A 15,957-nucleotide genomic window follows, 5' to 3' on the forward strand; every position below is an offset into this window, starting at 1 on the left:
CACAAGGATCACTCATGTTGCCACACCCATGTTTCTCCCGTCCCACCCACTCCTTAACCCCTGGCAACCACTAATCTGTTCTCCATTTGTATAATTTTGTCATTTGAAGATTGTTATACAAATGCAGTCTTAACAGTAGTAACATCTTGGGCTTGCCTTTTTTCGTTCAGCATTAGTTTTCTGGAGATTCATTTAAGTTGTTGTGTGGATCGAGTTTGTTCGTTTTGATTGCTGAGTCGTAGTCCAAGGTATGGATGCACCATAGTTTGTTGAACCATTCACCTCTTAAGGACACCTGAGTTGTTTCCAGTTTGAGGCTATTACAAATAAAGCTGCTGTAAACGTTCATTTATAGGTGTTTCTGTGAACGTAAGTTTTTATTTCTCTGGGGTGTATGTCAGGAAGTACAGTTGCTGGGTTATATGGTATTGCATGTTTAGCTTTTTAAGAAATTGCCAAATTTTTTTCCAGAGTGGCTGCATCATTTTACATTCCCATTGACAGTGTATAAGTGATCTAGTTTCTCCACATCCTCAGGAGCGTTTAGTGTTGTCACTGTGTTTTTATTTTGGCATTGTGATAGGTGTATAGAGAGACCTCATTGTGGTTTTAATTTACGTTCCCTGATGGCTAGTGATGTTTACTTTTTTTGCACTTTGTCTAGTCTTGGCATCAGGATAATACTTCATAAAATCAATTGGACAGTGTCCCTCCTCTTCTATTTTCTGGAGAAATTGTATAAAATTATTGTTAATTCCTTAAATATTTCATAGAATGCTCCACTAAAACCAACTGGGCCTGGAGATTTATTTTTTGGAAGTATTTTAATTATGAATTCAATTTTGTTAGTAATTATAAGCCTATTCAAATTGTCTGTGTCATACTGGGTGAGTTGAGGAATTGGTTCATTTTGGACCATTTTCAAGGAGTTGTTCCATTTCTTCTAAGTTGTCAAATATCTGCAGAGCCTACAGTGATATCCCTTGTTTCATTCCTGACTGGTAATTTGTATCTGCTCTCTTTTTTGTCAGTCTTGCTAAAGGTTTGTCAGTTTTACTGATCTTCAGAGAATCAGCTCTTTGTTTCATTAATTTTTTTCCATTGTATTTTTGTTTTCAGTTCTGTTGATTTCTGGTATTATTTCCTACCTTCTGCTCATTTTTGCCTTATTTTGCTCTCTTTTTTCTAGATTCTGAGGTGAGAACTTCAATTACTGATTTGAGACTTTTCCTCTTCTCTAATGCAATTAATGCTGTGAATTTCCTCTTCAGCAAATTTTGTGTCCCTCAAATTTTAATGTGTTTATTTTCATTTTCATTTAGTTCATTGTGTTTTATTTCCCTTTAGACTTTCTCTTTGACCCATGGGTTATTTAGAAATGTGTTATTTAGTTTCCAAGTGTTTAGAGATTTTAAATTTGTTGCAGTTTGGTTTATGGCTCCCGATGTGGTCTCTCTTGGAATATGTTGCGTGCTCACTTAAAAAAGATTATTCTGCTGTTGTTCGGTGGAGCTTTCTATAAATGACAATTAAATCTTGTTGGTTATGGTGTTGTTGAGTTCTTCCATAATGTCCTTGCTGATTTTCTGTCTGGTAGTTCTATTGATTGTTATAGTTGTGATTTGTCTATTTCTTCTTTCACTTTTATCAGTTTTTGCTTCTCATCTTTTGCAGCTCTGTTGTTTGGTGTATGTTTTGGATAAGTTTTCTTGGTTAATTGACCCTTGTTATCATTATGTAAAGTGCTTCTCTCTCTCTGGTAATTTTCTTTGTTCCAAAGTCTACTTTATCAGATACTAACATAGGCATTTCTGCTTTCCCTTGATGAATGTTTACATGGTATATTTATTGTATATAATATATATATATATAGACTCACTACCTATATTATTGTATATAACCTCTATATACCCTCCTACCTATATCGTTACATTTGAAGTAAGTTTCTTATAGGCAGCATATGGTTGGGTCATGTTTAATCCACTCTGCCAATCTCTGTCTTTAAATTGTGTATTTTGGCCATTTACATCTAATGTAATTATTGATGATGTGTGAGGACTTAAATCTGCCATTTTATTTTTTGTTTCTTATTTGCTCTCTCTGTTCTTTGTTTTTCTGTTTTCTTTTTCCTGCCTTTCTGGGGATTAATTGAACATTTTTGTTTATCCATTCCATTTTTATTTATCCGTAGTGTTTTTGAGTGTTTCTCTTTGTATAGATTTATTTTAGTCATTGCTCTTATATATACATAAATTATCACATTCTACTGGTGTCATCCTTTTACCAGTTCAAGTATAGAAACCTTTACCTTCCTTTACATCCCTTTACTCTCCTTGTTTATCACTGTTTTAAGTATTTCCTCTATATACATTGAGAACTACATCAGACAGTGTTGTAATTTTTACTTTAACCATCCAAAATAACTTAGAAAACTCAAGAGGGAAAGAAGAGCCTAGTGCGTTTGTCCATATTTTTTACTTACTGTGTTCTTTCTTACTTCCTGATAATCTAAGATTCTTTCTTTTATTTTTTCTATGTAAAGAACTTCTCTTAACCATTCCTTTAGGAGAGGCCTGCAGGGGATAGATTCTCTTAGTTTTCCTTCAAGTGAGAATGTGTTGATTTCCCCTTCACTCCTAAGGGATATTTTTGTTAGTTATAGGATTCTTGGTTTACAGTTCTTTTCTTTCAGCATTTGAAATATATTGTGACACTTTTTTCTGGTCTCCATGGTTTCTGAGGAGAAATCTCTTGTCACTCAAATTGTTTTTCTTTTACATAAGATGTCCTTTTTCTTGGGCTGCTTTCAAGATTTTTTCTGTCTCGTTAGTTTTCAGAAGTTTGACTATAATTATAATTGTCTCTGCATTTATTTGTTTGGGTTTACATGTTTGAATTTCGTTCAGCTTCTTTAATGTATAGGTTTAAGCCTCTTGCCGAATTTGGGACTTTTTCAGCCATTATTTCTTTGAGTACCTTTTTAACTCCACCCTCTTTATCTTCTCTGGAACCTTCCTGACATGAATGTTGCATCTTTTATTGTATCCCACAGGTCCGTGAGGCTCTGTTCTTTTCTTTCTAGTCTATTTTCCCTCTAGTTTACATTGACTAATTTCTGTTGTTGTATCTTTCAGTTCTCTGATTCTTTTCCTCTGTCTCCTCCATTCTGCTGCTGAGCCCAACCACTAAGCTTCTTCTTTTGGTTATTTTGTTTTTCAATTCTAATAGCTCTATAGGAGTCTTCTTTGTGTCTTCTGTTTCTTTGCTGAGGCTTTTTGTTTTTTCATTTGTTTTCAGCATGGGCGTAGTTGCTCATTGAAACATTTTTATTGTGACTGCTCTAAAATCATTATCAGATAATCCTGACATCTCTGTCATCTCAATATTGGCATTTGTTGATTGTTTTCTTTCATTCTGTTGATATCTTCTGGTTCTTTGTATTGTCATAGTAATATCACTGGCAAGTGATATTTGATTGAAACCTTGACATTTTCATATTACGCTGTTATAGTTTATGCTTTATTTAAACCTTCTGTTTTAATTGGCTTTCTCTGACACTCTTCCAGCAGGGGCAGGAGGGCACTGTTGCCTTTTACTGTATGAGTCCAGGGTCCTCACTTGGCCTCCATTGACACTGAGGTGGAGGTGTTTTCATTCTGTCAGGTGTTGATGAGAGTCCTCTCCCCTGAGCCTTCTCTGACACAGCCTAAGCTGAGAGAGAGAGGGTGCTTCTCACTGCAGTGCAGGTGGAAGTTGGGGCTCTCCACATGGTCTTCACTGACGCCACAGTGGGGGCCACTTGTTGCTGTTCGGCAGGGATAAAAGTCCCAGCTCCGTTCTCTGACACCACCCTGAGGGATAGTGGGTTACCTTATGATAGCCTTGCAAGGGTCAGTCTAGGTGCCCGTCAGGAGAAGTGTGGAGAGGGTGGCCCGGGTTTTTCTGTGGTTTGGCTGCAACAGAGTCATTACTGTTTGCTGCGCTCCCCCTTCCTGTCCCGTTTCCTGCTAGCGCTTTTGTGTCTGTTCCGTTTGGCTTTTCCAGGTGGCCAGCTTCATCAACTCCAAGTTGGGAAAATCTGGAGAATTCATTTTATGTCATTTCTCAGGGCCCTACCCAGTCTGCCTTTTCTCTCCACCTTTCAGAGTCTTTTTAAGTTTGTTTTATATATAATATCCAGGGTTTTTTATTGTACCTAGTGAGAAAAATAGGGAAAATATGTCTACTCCATCTTCCCAGAAGTAGAAGTCTTTCATATACTTTTAAATAATCCAATTTAGTTAAAAAAAAATTAACCCCTAAATAACCCAATTTAGAAGAAAGATCTTACTGAAGTTTAATCTGCAAGACTCAGAGTTCTCCTCTAGGTTATGTGGAGTCAGCGATCCAGTATTGCTTCTCATGAGAAAGTAATGGCAGAGTAGTGTGCCAGTCAAATTAGAGATGTCACTGATGGCAAGATGCACCAAAGATTCATATATTTCTTAGAAAGAAAATTACTGTGAGTAAACTGATATGCCATCCATAGTAAGATGCATGCTGATTTCTGAGAGTTAAAATATGGTAAAAGTATGCTTCTGGGAATAGAATCAATATGGTAGTTACGTGAAAAGGACTTGCAGAGGGAAGTGCAAACAATGACGTGTGAATGTTCAAAGATGTTTTATTTATTTGCCATGTTCAAGTTAGTAAGTGGATGTTGATCACCTTACAAAAACAAGCATTCTTTTTCTGAGAATGTTGACAAGGCCCTTTAAACCTCAGTTTGGTGGGTCTCTCTTCCTTGCAGAGATAGAGCTGCCTGCTTTGCTATTCAGAAGGGATTACAGGCATCACGTAGTGACATTAAGTTATTTAACCATAATGATATGGCTGACCTGGAGCGACTACTAAAAGAACAAGAGATCGAAGATCAAAAGGTATGATTCTTTTGAAGAAAATTATACAGTTCTTTTGTACTTTCTAACCAGCTAAATTATATATGAAATGGTAATTTGTCATGAAAACTTGCCTGCGGATCACATTTGGATATCAAGGGCCTTCCTGCTTATTAAATGTACTTCGTGTTAGAGAGCCAAGTCTGATTGTAATTGCCTTGTCGTTGCCATAATTATATGTGGCAAATTTGGGGGAGGGTAATCTAGGCAGTTTTCTAAAAGAGAGAAAGAAAAAACGTGTGCACTTTGGGGGTGGGAAGAATGTATATTCTCAACGCTACAGAAATAACACCCGAACTCATTAAGGTGTCAACGAGATGTACCTAGTGAATTCAAAATAGGCTTATTCATATCAGAATAAATCATATATCAACTGGAAGAAACAATGGCAGCAGATCTGAGTTTATGAATTTATGAACAGAGTGAGACTTTTTCTCCCCACTCCCACTTTCATCCTGGAGATCTGAGCAGCTGCTACCTGTGGGAAACAACTGCCCCAAACATGGTTTCCTTCCACCTTGCAGCTTATTCACGTTTCCTCTTCCCAGGCACCTGTGTAGCCCCTTGGGGAGGTGTTCAGGGGGGCTAGCTCTGGTATTCTGATTAGAGAGTGTAGCAGAGGAAATGTGTTCAAAGCGTCACTGTTAGATTTATCCTTTATTTTCCCCTGACGACATGGGAACTACAAAAAGGTAATTCTGGTCTGTGGTTCTGCAGCAGGAACCATTATGTGTGGCCTCTACTGGGAACCTGGTCACCGCATCCTTTGTCTCAAACACCATTTTCAAGAGGAATTTTCCAGTGCAACTCATTTATTACTAGAATAACTGATAAAAATGCTCCTCATGTTCCTTAATTTTGTGTTAATGCAAAAATATTTGCATTATTCCTTTAGGATTCTCTCATCTTTGTTTAGGTGACAGCCTAAGAGCAGCACTTCATGAATATACACATTCTTGTGGTGAATATGCATAGACTCTTGCTATTTTATGCTAGATGTGCTATAAGGCAGTGTTTCATAGTTACATAATTTAGAAAAATCTATAGGGAATCTTCAAATTGAGACTGTTTCACTGATGAATTTCTTTCTACAAATTGTAAAAAAAAAAGTAGCCCTTATTCTGATTCAGTAATAGATTGCTACCAGATTGAAGAATACTGCCTTGGAAAGTGTGACCAATGAACCAGTCTGCTGTAGAGTTTATTATACCGAGTTAGTATTGTACAAATTTGGAAAACATCATATTCAAGTTTTGTGTGTGTGTGCATGTGTTTTACAAGATTTATAATCTGTGGAACTTTTTTTATGAATAACAAGAAATGAAATTATCTTGAATTTTATTTCCATTTTATAGTTTTTACCTTTTTACTAATTAATTTTTACCACATTTTCCTGCCAAGAGTAGGTTAAGTAACTTTACATTTTGGTTTTTAGAAATAATTCTTTTTCAATTCCATTTTCACATTGTAATAAATGTTAAATTTGTGAATATTTTCTACTTAGATGTTTATCTTTCCTTTGAAAGTGAGTTAAAATGTTGCAGTTTACTCCAGGTTTGGATCAAACTTCTTTTGTCTATTTCCCAAGTATTATGGTTCATAGATGATTTTTCATTCTTTTTCCTCTAGGGTTCTCTTGTTCTGTATTAATTTTTCTAAAAAAAAATAAAAGGACAGTAGGTAAAAACAGCAGTTCGTGGAAGAGATACAAATAACTATGAGCAAGTGAAAAATAGTCTGCCTTCAACTAATAGTTAGAGAAATTAGAGTAGGAGTTTTTGCCTGTCCAATTAGGGAATATTTTTGTTAGTGATAATCAGAGCCAACGCTGATGTGTGTGATGAGACAAAGGGCCCCCCTGGAACTCGGGGAAGACTTTCAGTTGGCACAGCCTTTCTAGGGGGTAAATGGGCAAATATATTCAGGGATTCTTAAATAACCATGCCCTTGGACCTATATCTGGGGTGCTGTCTTTAGAAGATAATCACAAGTGGCATCAAAGATTGAAGGATAGTCACAATGTGATGTGAAAAAACAAAATGAGGGGAACAACCTAAATCCAACATTGGGGGAATAGTTAAATAATTTATGGTATGTCCACAAGGTGGAATATTATATCTCCATTAAAATCATGTTTTAAATATTAAGAATGTGGAAATGCTCACAACACAATATTTTTATAACTCAGGTCCTGAAACTATTGCAGTAAGATCTTGATTTAAACAAAGTAATTTCTAAAATTATGTATTTACAAGAAAGATAAAATTTATCAGTGTGTGGTGTGGCAAGCCAATTTTTGAATTCTTTTTTGTACTTTTCCATTTCCCAAGATTCCTACATTGAATATTTTAAAATCATAAGAAAAATATACCTTTCATTTTTGAAAGGCAGGGAAAGGCAGGATGCCCCCATGTCCTCATCCGTGACCCCCAGCAGACCCACCGTCTTTGGGTTTGAGTTAACAGCAGAGTGAAGACGATCGAGAAAACTGAGCAATGTGTACTATTGCATACTTCAGCAGACACTTTTCTGAGTGTTACAGCTGTGGGTTCTAAAATACCTTAAAGCAGCTCTGATATTTGAGTTTCTGATTGTCCATTAGACGGAAGCTTAGAGGCGAGAAACCTTTGAGTCGGAAGGTGGTGGCAAATTCTGTCTGTGGATTTCAGTACTTTTTCAGCCCAGCACACCTGAGGCATCTACCGATTCAGCAGTGTGAGTGGTTTGTAAGTGACTTGCCATCAGTGGGGTATGGGAAGGTGTGTGTTGTTTGAAAAAGCCCCTCCACCCCACCACCTTCAGACATCACTGGATGAGGCCATAGTTTAGTTTTACTTGATCCAGTAGTGAAGGAAGAGGGTCCCATCTGTTTTTCTGGTAAATGAGAGAGAGCAGGGTTTGTCTGTCTTTTAACTTTTTATTATGGAAAATTTCTGGCGCATTCAAAGGAAACACAATAGTATAATGAAGCCCCTTGTACCCTTCTCCCAGCTTTGTTATCAGCATTCTCCCACTCTTGTATCATCTGAACCTCCGTCTCACTTCCCACTCCATCTCTATAATGATATGATTGTCATCATCATTATAATTCTTATTATTTTAGGTAAAATTTACAAACATTGAAATTCACAAATCCTAGCCATACAAGTTTGACCAATGGTTATACCTGTGTAACCCAGGCATCATGGTCCCATCATGACCTAAAATATCCCCATCCCCCCAGAAATTTCCCTCAGGCCCCTTTCCAGTCATTCTGAGCTTAGAGAGTTTTGTTTGTGTTTTAACGTTCTCAGCACCTAAATAGTTTGTGTGCATGAGGTCGTCTAGTTGATTGTGGGAACTGAAAAACGTCTGAGAGAAGAAAGCACTGTTTTTCTTCTCAAAATAATAGGATCTCAAACCTTGAGCTTGAAATTCATTCAGATTGTTGATTGATTTTGATAAATAAATTTTGTAAGGTGAAAGTGCTAGGGAACATAAAACAGATTTTGTATTTGGAGTTACTGAAATTTAAAATGTCTTTTCTTTTCCTTTTAAAGAATCCTCGAAAGGCTCGTGTAACTCGACGTTTCATTGTGGTTGAAGGGTTATATATGAATACTGGAACTATCTGTCCTCTTCCAGAATTGGTAAGCAACCATGTTTATTCATTATTTAGTATTCGGACTCTTTGGCAGTTAAGCCTTTTGTTTACGACCATTTTTAATGTATAACATCTGCATTGCTTTGCATAATGGGTATCATATTCATTAGCGCATTCTGATCGTACCTGGGAAGTAGATTAACATTTAATGCCAACCCTGGCCTTTAAAGAGTAATCAAGACTCAGCATTTTAAAACCGACTTTATTGAGGTGTAATTGACATATAATAAAATAAACTTACTTTGTGTATGGTTTGATAAGTTTTGACAGACGTATACACCCCTATCACCACCACCACAGTCGAGATATAGAATGCTTCTATCACTCCAGAAAGTTCCCTCATGCCTCTTTGTAGTCAGAACCCCCAACCCTGGCCCCAGGCCACCATTGATCTATTTTCTGTTCCTATACTTTTGCCTTTTGTAGAATTTCATATAAATGAAATCATACAATACATATATTGTAAAATTCAGCTTTTTAACAGGGAAAGCAATAGTACTGTTTTTAAAAGCCATGACTATTGAAATATTTTACTGAGGTGAAATTCACATAACATGAAATTAGCCATTTTAAAGTGTACAGTTCAGTGGCATTTAGTCCATGCACAGTGTTATAGAACCATAAACTATCTAATTTAAACCTTTCATCACTCCCAAAGAAGACCTCGTACCCATTAAACAGTTACTGCCCCAGCAACCCTCGCCCTTAGCAACCACCAATCTGCTTTCTGTTTATATGAATTTACCTATTCTGGATATTTCTGATAAATGGAATCATAAAATATATGACCTTTTGTGTCTGGCTTTATTCACTTAGCATAATGTGTTTGTAGTTCATCCAATTTGTAGCATGTATCAGTACTTCATTTCTGTTTAATGCTAAGTCGTATTCCATTGGGTGGATTTATCACATTTTCTTTGTCTGTTGATGGATATTTGGATTGTTTCTACTTTTGGCTATTGTGAATAGTGCTGCTATGAACACTCATGTATAAGTATTTGTTTGAATCCCTGTTTTCTGTGTATATATCTAGCAGTATAATTAATTGCAGGATCATATGGTAATTCTACGTTTAACTTATTGAGGAACTGCCATACTGTTTTCCACAATGACTGCACCGTTTTACATTCCCACCAGCAATGGAGGAGGATTCCAATTTCTCCACATCCTCACCAATATTTATTTGGTTTTTAAAATTTTTGCCATCCTAGTAGGTGTAAAGTATGTGGTTTTCCCAAATGACTAATGATGTTGAACCTCTTTTCTCGTGTTTGTTGACCATTTGTATATCTTCTTTGAAATGGCTATAGAAGTCCTTTGCCCATTTTTAAATTGGGTTGCTTGTCTTTTTGTTGTTAAGTTATAAAGGTTCTTTATATATTCTGGGTGCTAGACCCTTATCAGATAAATGATTTGCAAATATTTTCTCCCATTCTGTAGATTGTCTTTTCATTTCTTTGATAGTGTTCTTTGCACAGAAGTTTTTAATTTTGATGAAGCCCGGTTTATCTAGTTTGTTGTTGTTATTGCTTATACTTTTGGTGTCATATCTAAGAAATTTGTTGACAAATCCAGGGTCATGAAGATATACCCCTTGGTTTTCTTCTAAGAGTTTTATAGTCTTAGCTCTTATTTTAGGTCTTTGATCCATTTTGACTTAATTTTTGTATATGTTTTGAGGGAAGAGTCCAACTTCATTCTTTTGCATATGGGTATCCAGTTGTCCCTGCACTGTTTGTTGAAGAGGCTATTGCTTTCCCATTGAATAGTCTTGGCACCCTTGTCAAAAATCAATTGACGATAGGTATGTGGGTTTATTTCTGGACTCTCGGTTCTATTTCATTTGTCTACATGTCTGTCCTTACGCCAGTACCACACAGTCTCGATTACTGTAACTTTGTAGTAAATGTTGAAATCAAGAGATGTGAGTTCTCCAGTTTTGTTCTTTTTCAAGATTGTTTTGGTTATTTACGGTCCCTTGAAATTCCTTTTGAATTTTAGGATCAGCTTTTCCATTTCTGTAAAAAAATGCCATTGAGATTTTGATAGGGATTGTATTGAATATGTAGATTGCTCTGGGAAGTATTGCCATTGTAATGATACTAAATCTTCTAATCCACGAACATGGAATGTGTTTCCATTTATTTAGATCTTCTGTAATTTCTTCCAGCAATGTTTTGTGGTTTTCACTGTACAAGTCTTGTACCTCTTTGGTTAAATTTATTCCTAAGTATTTCATTCTTTTTGATGCTATTATAAATGGAATTGTTTTCTTAATTTCCTTTCTGGATTGTTCACTGCTAGTTTATAGAAATACAGCTGATTCTTGTGTGTTGATCTTACATCGTGCAACTTTTGCTGAACTTACTATCTCAAATGGTGTTTTTGTGGATCTTTATTCTATATATAAGATCATGTCATCTGTGAATAAAGATAATTTTACTTCTTCCTTTTCAATTTGGATGCCTTTTATTTCTTTTTCTTGTCTGATTGCTCTGGCTAGAACTTCTAGTACAGTGTTGGCTAGAACTTCTAGTACAGTGTTGACTAGAAGTGGCGAGAGTCAGCATCTTTGTCTTGTTCCTCATCTTAGGGGGAAGCTTTCAGGCCATTGCCATTGAGTATGATATTAGCTGTGGGTTTTCCATAAATGCCATTTATCACGTTGAGGAAGTTCCTTCTATTCCTAATTTGTTAAGTGTTTTTATCGTGAGAGGCTTGGATTTTGTCAGATGCTTTTTCTGCATCAGTTGAGTTGATCATGTGCTTTTCCTTCATTCTGTTAATCTGGTGTATTACATTGACTGATTTTCTTATGGTGAACCACCCTTGCATTTGAACACTGAAATTTGAATCTGTAAGTCAATCAATTGAATAAGGATTCAAAATAAGGGTTTCATATCTTATTTTAAAAGTTTTTCGCTATTTCTTGAGGAAATCTAGATATATCCTAAATATCAATAAAAGAGATATGTTTGTTTTCCTCTCCTTGCCTTTGTGAGTGTCAAAGACTGACAGAATAATGTGGGGGAAATAGTGGGCCAAAAGATAGTAGAACTATATGTTATAGGGCTATGATAGTAAAGTATCAATGGACAAATATACCAGCCAAGCAATGAAACAAAATATAAAGTGTAGGAACAGATGAAGTATATATTAACATTGAGTATGTAAAGAGAACATGATACAAATTAGGGTTTGACTCTGGGATTCCTGTTTTGTTTTACTGATTTGTCTATTTGTGTACTAGTACTGTCATAATATTGTTAAATATTTTCTAAAACATAATTTTTAGATACTATCTCATTCATTTAACATTCATATTAACGGATAGAAAAGAGTCAGTATTGAAAAGATGTAATTCTCCCCAAATTAGTTTATTCGTTGTTAATGAAAATCCAGCTAAAATCCCCAATATGATATTAATTAGTAAGATTAGCCAGTAAAATCTTGATGATTAGAAATAAATTATCAGAAACTTGTGATATGAGACATCAAACTATCTTATACATTCTTTGCATCTTATACATTGTTTAGTCTCAGTGGAAAAAGATCTTAGTAATTAATTAAAAGTATGATTCTGGCACAAGAAAAGATACATGAGTCTTGGGAAGATTTGAGAGCCCAACTTCTCATGTCATATATATAAAAATTTAGTGGTTGATAATCGCTGTGTTTTAATTCATTTATGAAACTGATCATGTGTACGTGATCATATAGGGGATAACTCAGTTAAACATTAGGGGGAAAAAAACCCATACACAAACCTGCATATATATTCAGCTTCCCAATGTGTTAGCAAAAAAATAACAAGAAATTATTAGAGGAACATATAGATAAATATGAATCTAAACCTTTGATGAGAAAGGACTTTCTTATAAGCCTGAAAGCAAAGGGAAAAACAGATTGAAAAACATATTAATGAAAACTTTTTCGACATTAAAAAAATGCCGTGAATCCAAATTAAATCACAGTGCCACTGAGGGAAGAATATGTGCAACATTTCCCCAGGAGTTCTTATGTATAATCAGACCAGTATTTAACAGATAGATTACGTGTCTGTACTCACAATGTCTTAACATCTCCCTCCTTAGAAGTTGGCATTGTGCTCTGTGTATTACTGAGTTGAATTGAATCATTTTAGAGCATCTAAAGTACAGTCGATTTTTGTTCTTGGGTACTTGTGTTCTATAAAGTATATGTATAGTTATGTTCTATAAATGCACTGCAGGTACTGAATTACCAAATACTGAACTATTGCTCCTAGGGCAAATACAGAGTTCATTTTCTGCGTGCCTCTGGTCACATTTTTGTCAGTCGCTCAGTGCATAACCTTGTTTTATGTGTGTTTCTGTTTACAGACACCTTATTTAATATGTGTTGCTGAGTCATTCACCTTGAGCTCACGGCCAGCAGCACTGTAACTCAGGGCTGAACAAAGCCTCTCTGACACATGTGTTTTCTCCATAAGGCCCATCACGGCCTTCTTGAACTTAGGAACACTAGGCAGCACTTGCATGATTTTTTTTTTTTTTTGGTGAGGAAAATCACCCCTGAGCTAACATCCAATGCCAATACTCCTCTTCTTTTTTTTTTTTTGGTGAGAAAGACTGGCCCTGAGCTAACATCCATGCCCATCTTCCTCCACGTTATGTGGGATGCTGCCACAGCATGGCCTGACAAGCAGTGCGTTGGTGCATGCCCGGGACCCGAACCGGCGAACCCCAGGCCGCCACAGCGGAGCACAAGCACTTAACTGCTACGCCATGGGGCTGGCCCTACTTCAACAATTTTAAGCAACAAAATCACCCACAAAAAGCACTAATTGTGAAAAACGTGGCAATAAATAGACTATGAAAAGAACTCTTGTTTACAGTATGAGCTGAAGCAGTAGCCTGTTAAACTCAACAGGGAGTGTGCATGTTGGGTGACTCAAAGTTTTCACTGCTCTGCACATATGCCCTGAGTATTGATTTTGGGGTTACAAATAAATTTTAAAGTAGGCAGATTCACAAATACGAATTCACCAATATTGAGCATCAACAGTACGTGCTTTTTTTTCTCCTTTTTATTTTAGGTTTAATTTTGTTCTTCCCAATATATTCTGTATGCTTAATATATATGAGAGTATTTTAAATATATATGTCAGTATTCTAAAGTTGTATTTTATTTACCACTTAGGTTAAGTTAAAATACAAATACAAAGCAAGGATCTTTCTGGAGGAAAGCCTTTCATTTGGAGTCCTTGGAGAGCATGGCCGAGGAGTCACCGAACATTTTGGAATCAATGTAAGTTCTCCGTTTTTGGAACGTTCCATCATATAGAGAACGTGCAGTTCCATCCTGCTGGACAGGTTTCATAGGCACAAGACATGATGTTCAGGATTGTACAGCTTTGTGTCTGTCACTTCACGGAGCCCATGGAGGATGGAGTCAGCCAGACCAGGGGCCCCCATCTTCCCTCAGAACCTGTAAACTCAAAGTGGCTAATCATAGAATTTCTGTTCTGTTTATGTGGTGGCATTTGATCCTGGCTTTCAGGGTCTCTTCTCTAGAAACAGTTAAGTTTGCCTTCCTTTATTTTCTTAAAATCAGTAAGAATTCCGTAAGTAGTCCTTTAGAAAGTATTTATGATGGCAGTGAAAGAATGTTCTTTCTAATATTTAAAATTCTGTATTCTCTGTAATTTGTGTGTATGGTGGTGATAGAGTCCTGCTTCTTTTTTATATATATAGTGTCAGAAACACCACTGGCATAGATTCAGCAAAGCCCCTGAAGGTCCCAGACAACTGGAGTGAGTCTGTCATATTTTCTTTTGCCAAAGGGGGATGAGCCCCAACTGCCCCCAGTCTTAGTGGTTTGTACTCCTGGAGCCTCAGGGAAGAGCGACGTCAGCCGTCTCCAGGACCCGTCTTCACCCACCACTGTGGGCAGTTGACGGAAGCTTTTCTCCAAATCCCGTGCATAAAAGTTGTGCTGCCTGTCTTATAAAGTTGAACTATAAAACATAAAATCATGTTAGATTATCTGCATCCCACTACCCCTACTGTCCTAGAGGAAAACGTAGAGGGGAATGCATATCCCATGAAGTTAGACTGAAGCATGTCCTCAGAGACACACTGACGTGTGTCAGTTGAATGCACTGAGAAATTTAAGATAAATGGAAACACCATTCAAGCAAAATTTACACTGGAGCAATTTTTCAGGCATGAAAATTTTAAAGAAAGAAAAAGCACTGTCTAACTTCACTGTTCTGGTTTTCTAACTGCTTTCAGCAGTTGTCATGGAGGTAATATTTATGAGGGCTTGAGATGAGTGCAGAACATATGGACCTTATTTGGATCCTGATTCAAACAAACAGTATAAAAAACAAGCTTTGTGAGACAGAGATATTTAACAGTGAATATTTGATGATATTAAGAAATTTTTCAGTTTTTAGGTGTGAGAATAGTTTCATGATTATGTTTTTCAAAGAGTCCATATCTTTTAGAAATGCACACTGAAATATTTATAGATGGAACCATATGAAGTCTGGAGTTTTCACCAAAGAAATGGTGAGGGCAGTAGGAGGCCGTATGTGGGACAAGATTGTCCATGAGTTGATAATCATTAAATCTGGGTGATGGGGATTCTTTATTCTATTCTCTCTACTTTTGTATATGTTTGAAATTTTTCATAATAAAAGTTTAAAAAAAAAAAAAAAGAGAGCACAGGTTTCCTTGTTGGATCTGTGGAACACTTAGAAAAACCCCAGATGTGATTTGACCAGTCTTTGTCGCAGCTGTCAGTGAGTAATTATTGAATGGCTAGTATGTGCCAGGACAGAACTTGGTGCTGGAGGCGGGAGCAGGAGGGGAGGATCAAAGGAGTCCTGAGGAGCCGAGAGGATAGTGGGGACTCAGAAGCCCACGGCCAACGTTAGGTTCATCCTCTGCCCAGTTGGTCCAGTTTGGTTGAAGAATCGATTGCCATGATGTTCGGATAAGTTGATTTCGTTTTTGAAAAAGATGAGGGGCCGGCCTGGTGGCGCAAGCGGTTAAGTGCGCGCGCTCCGCTGCAGTGGCCCGGGGTTCGCCGGTTCGGATCCCAGGCACGCACCGACGCACTGCTTGGCAAGCCATGCGGTGGCAGGGTCCCATATAAAGTGGGGGAAGATGGGCATGGATGTTAGCTCAGGGCCTGTCTTCCTCAGCAAAAAGAGGAGGATTGGCAGATGTTAGCTCAGGGCCGAACTTCCTCACCGAAAAAAAAAAAAGAAAAAGATGAAAGGTAAATCGAATGTAGGAAACAGTACTGAAAACTCTGATAAATTTCTTTTTATTTATTTCAAGTACCTTCTCTGGTGCCAGGTAGACCACTGTTTTAGCAAGACTCTTG

General features: G+C 36.9%; 1 protein-coding gene across 1 annotated transcript in view; it reads left to right on the forward strand.

Moving 5' to 3' along the window:
* Window positions 1-15,957, forward strand: part of SPTLC1 (serine palmitoyltransferase long chain base subunit 1) — a 65,219-nt gene that overhangs the window by 35,488 nt on the left and 13,774 nt on the right. Inside the window, exons 7-9 of the mRNA XM_058566020.1 lie at window positions 4,790-4,919; window positions 8,477-8,566; window positions 13,762-13,869. Of these exons, the coding sequence (XP_058422003.1) occupies window positions 4,790-4,919; window positions 8,477-8,566; window positions 13,762-13,869 (328 nt within the window). The remainder of the gene's footprint in view (window positions 1-4,789; window positions 4,920-8,476; window positions 8,567-13,761; window positions 13,870-15,957) is intronic.

Source organism: Diceros bicornis, chromosome 22 (assembly GCF_020826845.1).
Source record: "Diceros bicornis minor isolate mBicDic1 chromosome 22, mDicBic1.mat.cur, whole genome shotgun sequence".
Classification (NCBI taxonomy): domain Eukaryota; kingdom Metazoa; phylum Chordata; class Mammalia; order Perissodactyla; family Rhinocerotidae; genus Diceros; species Diceros bicornis.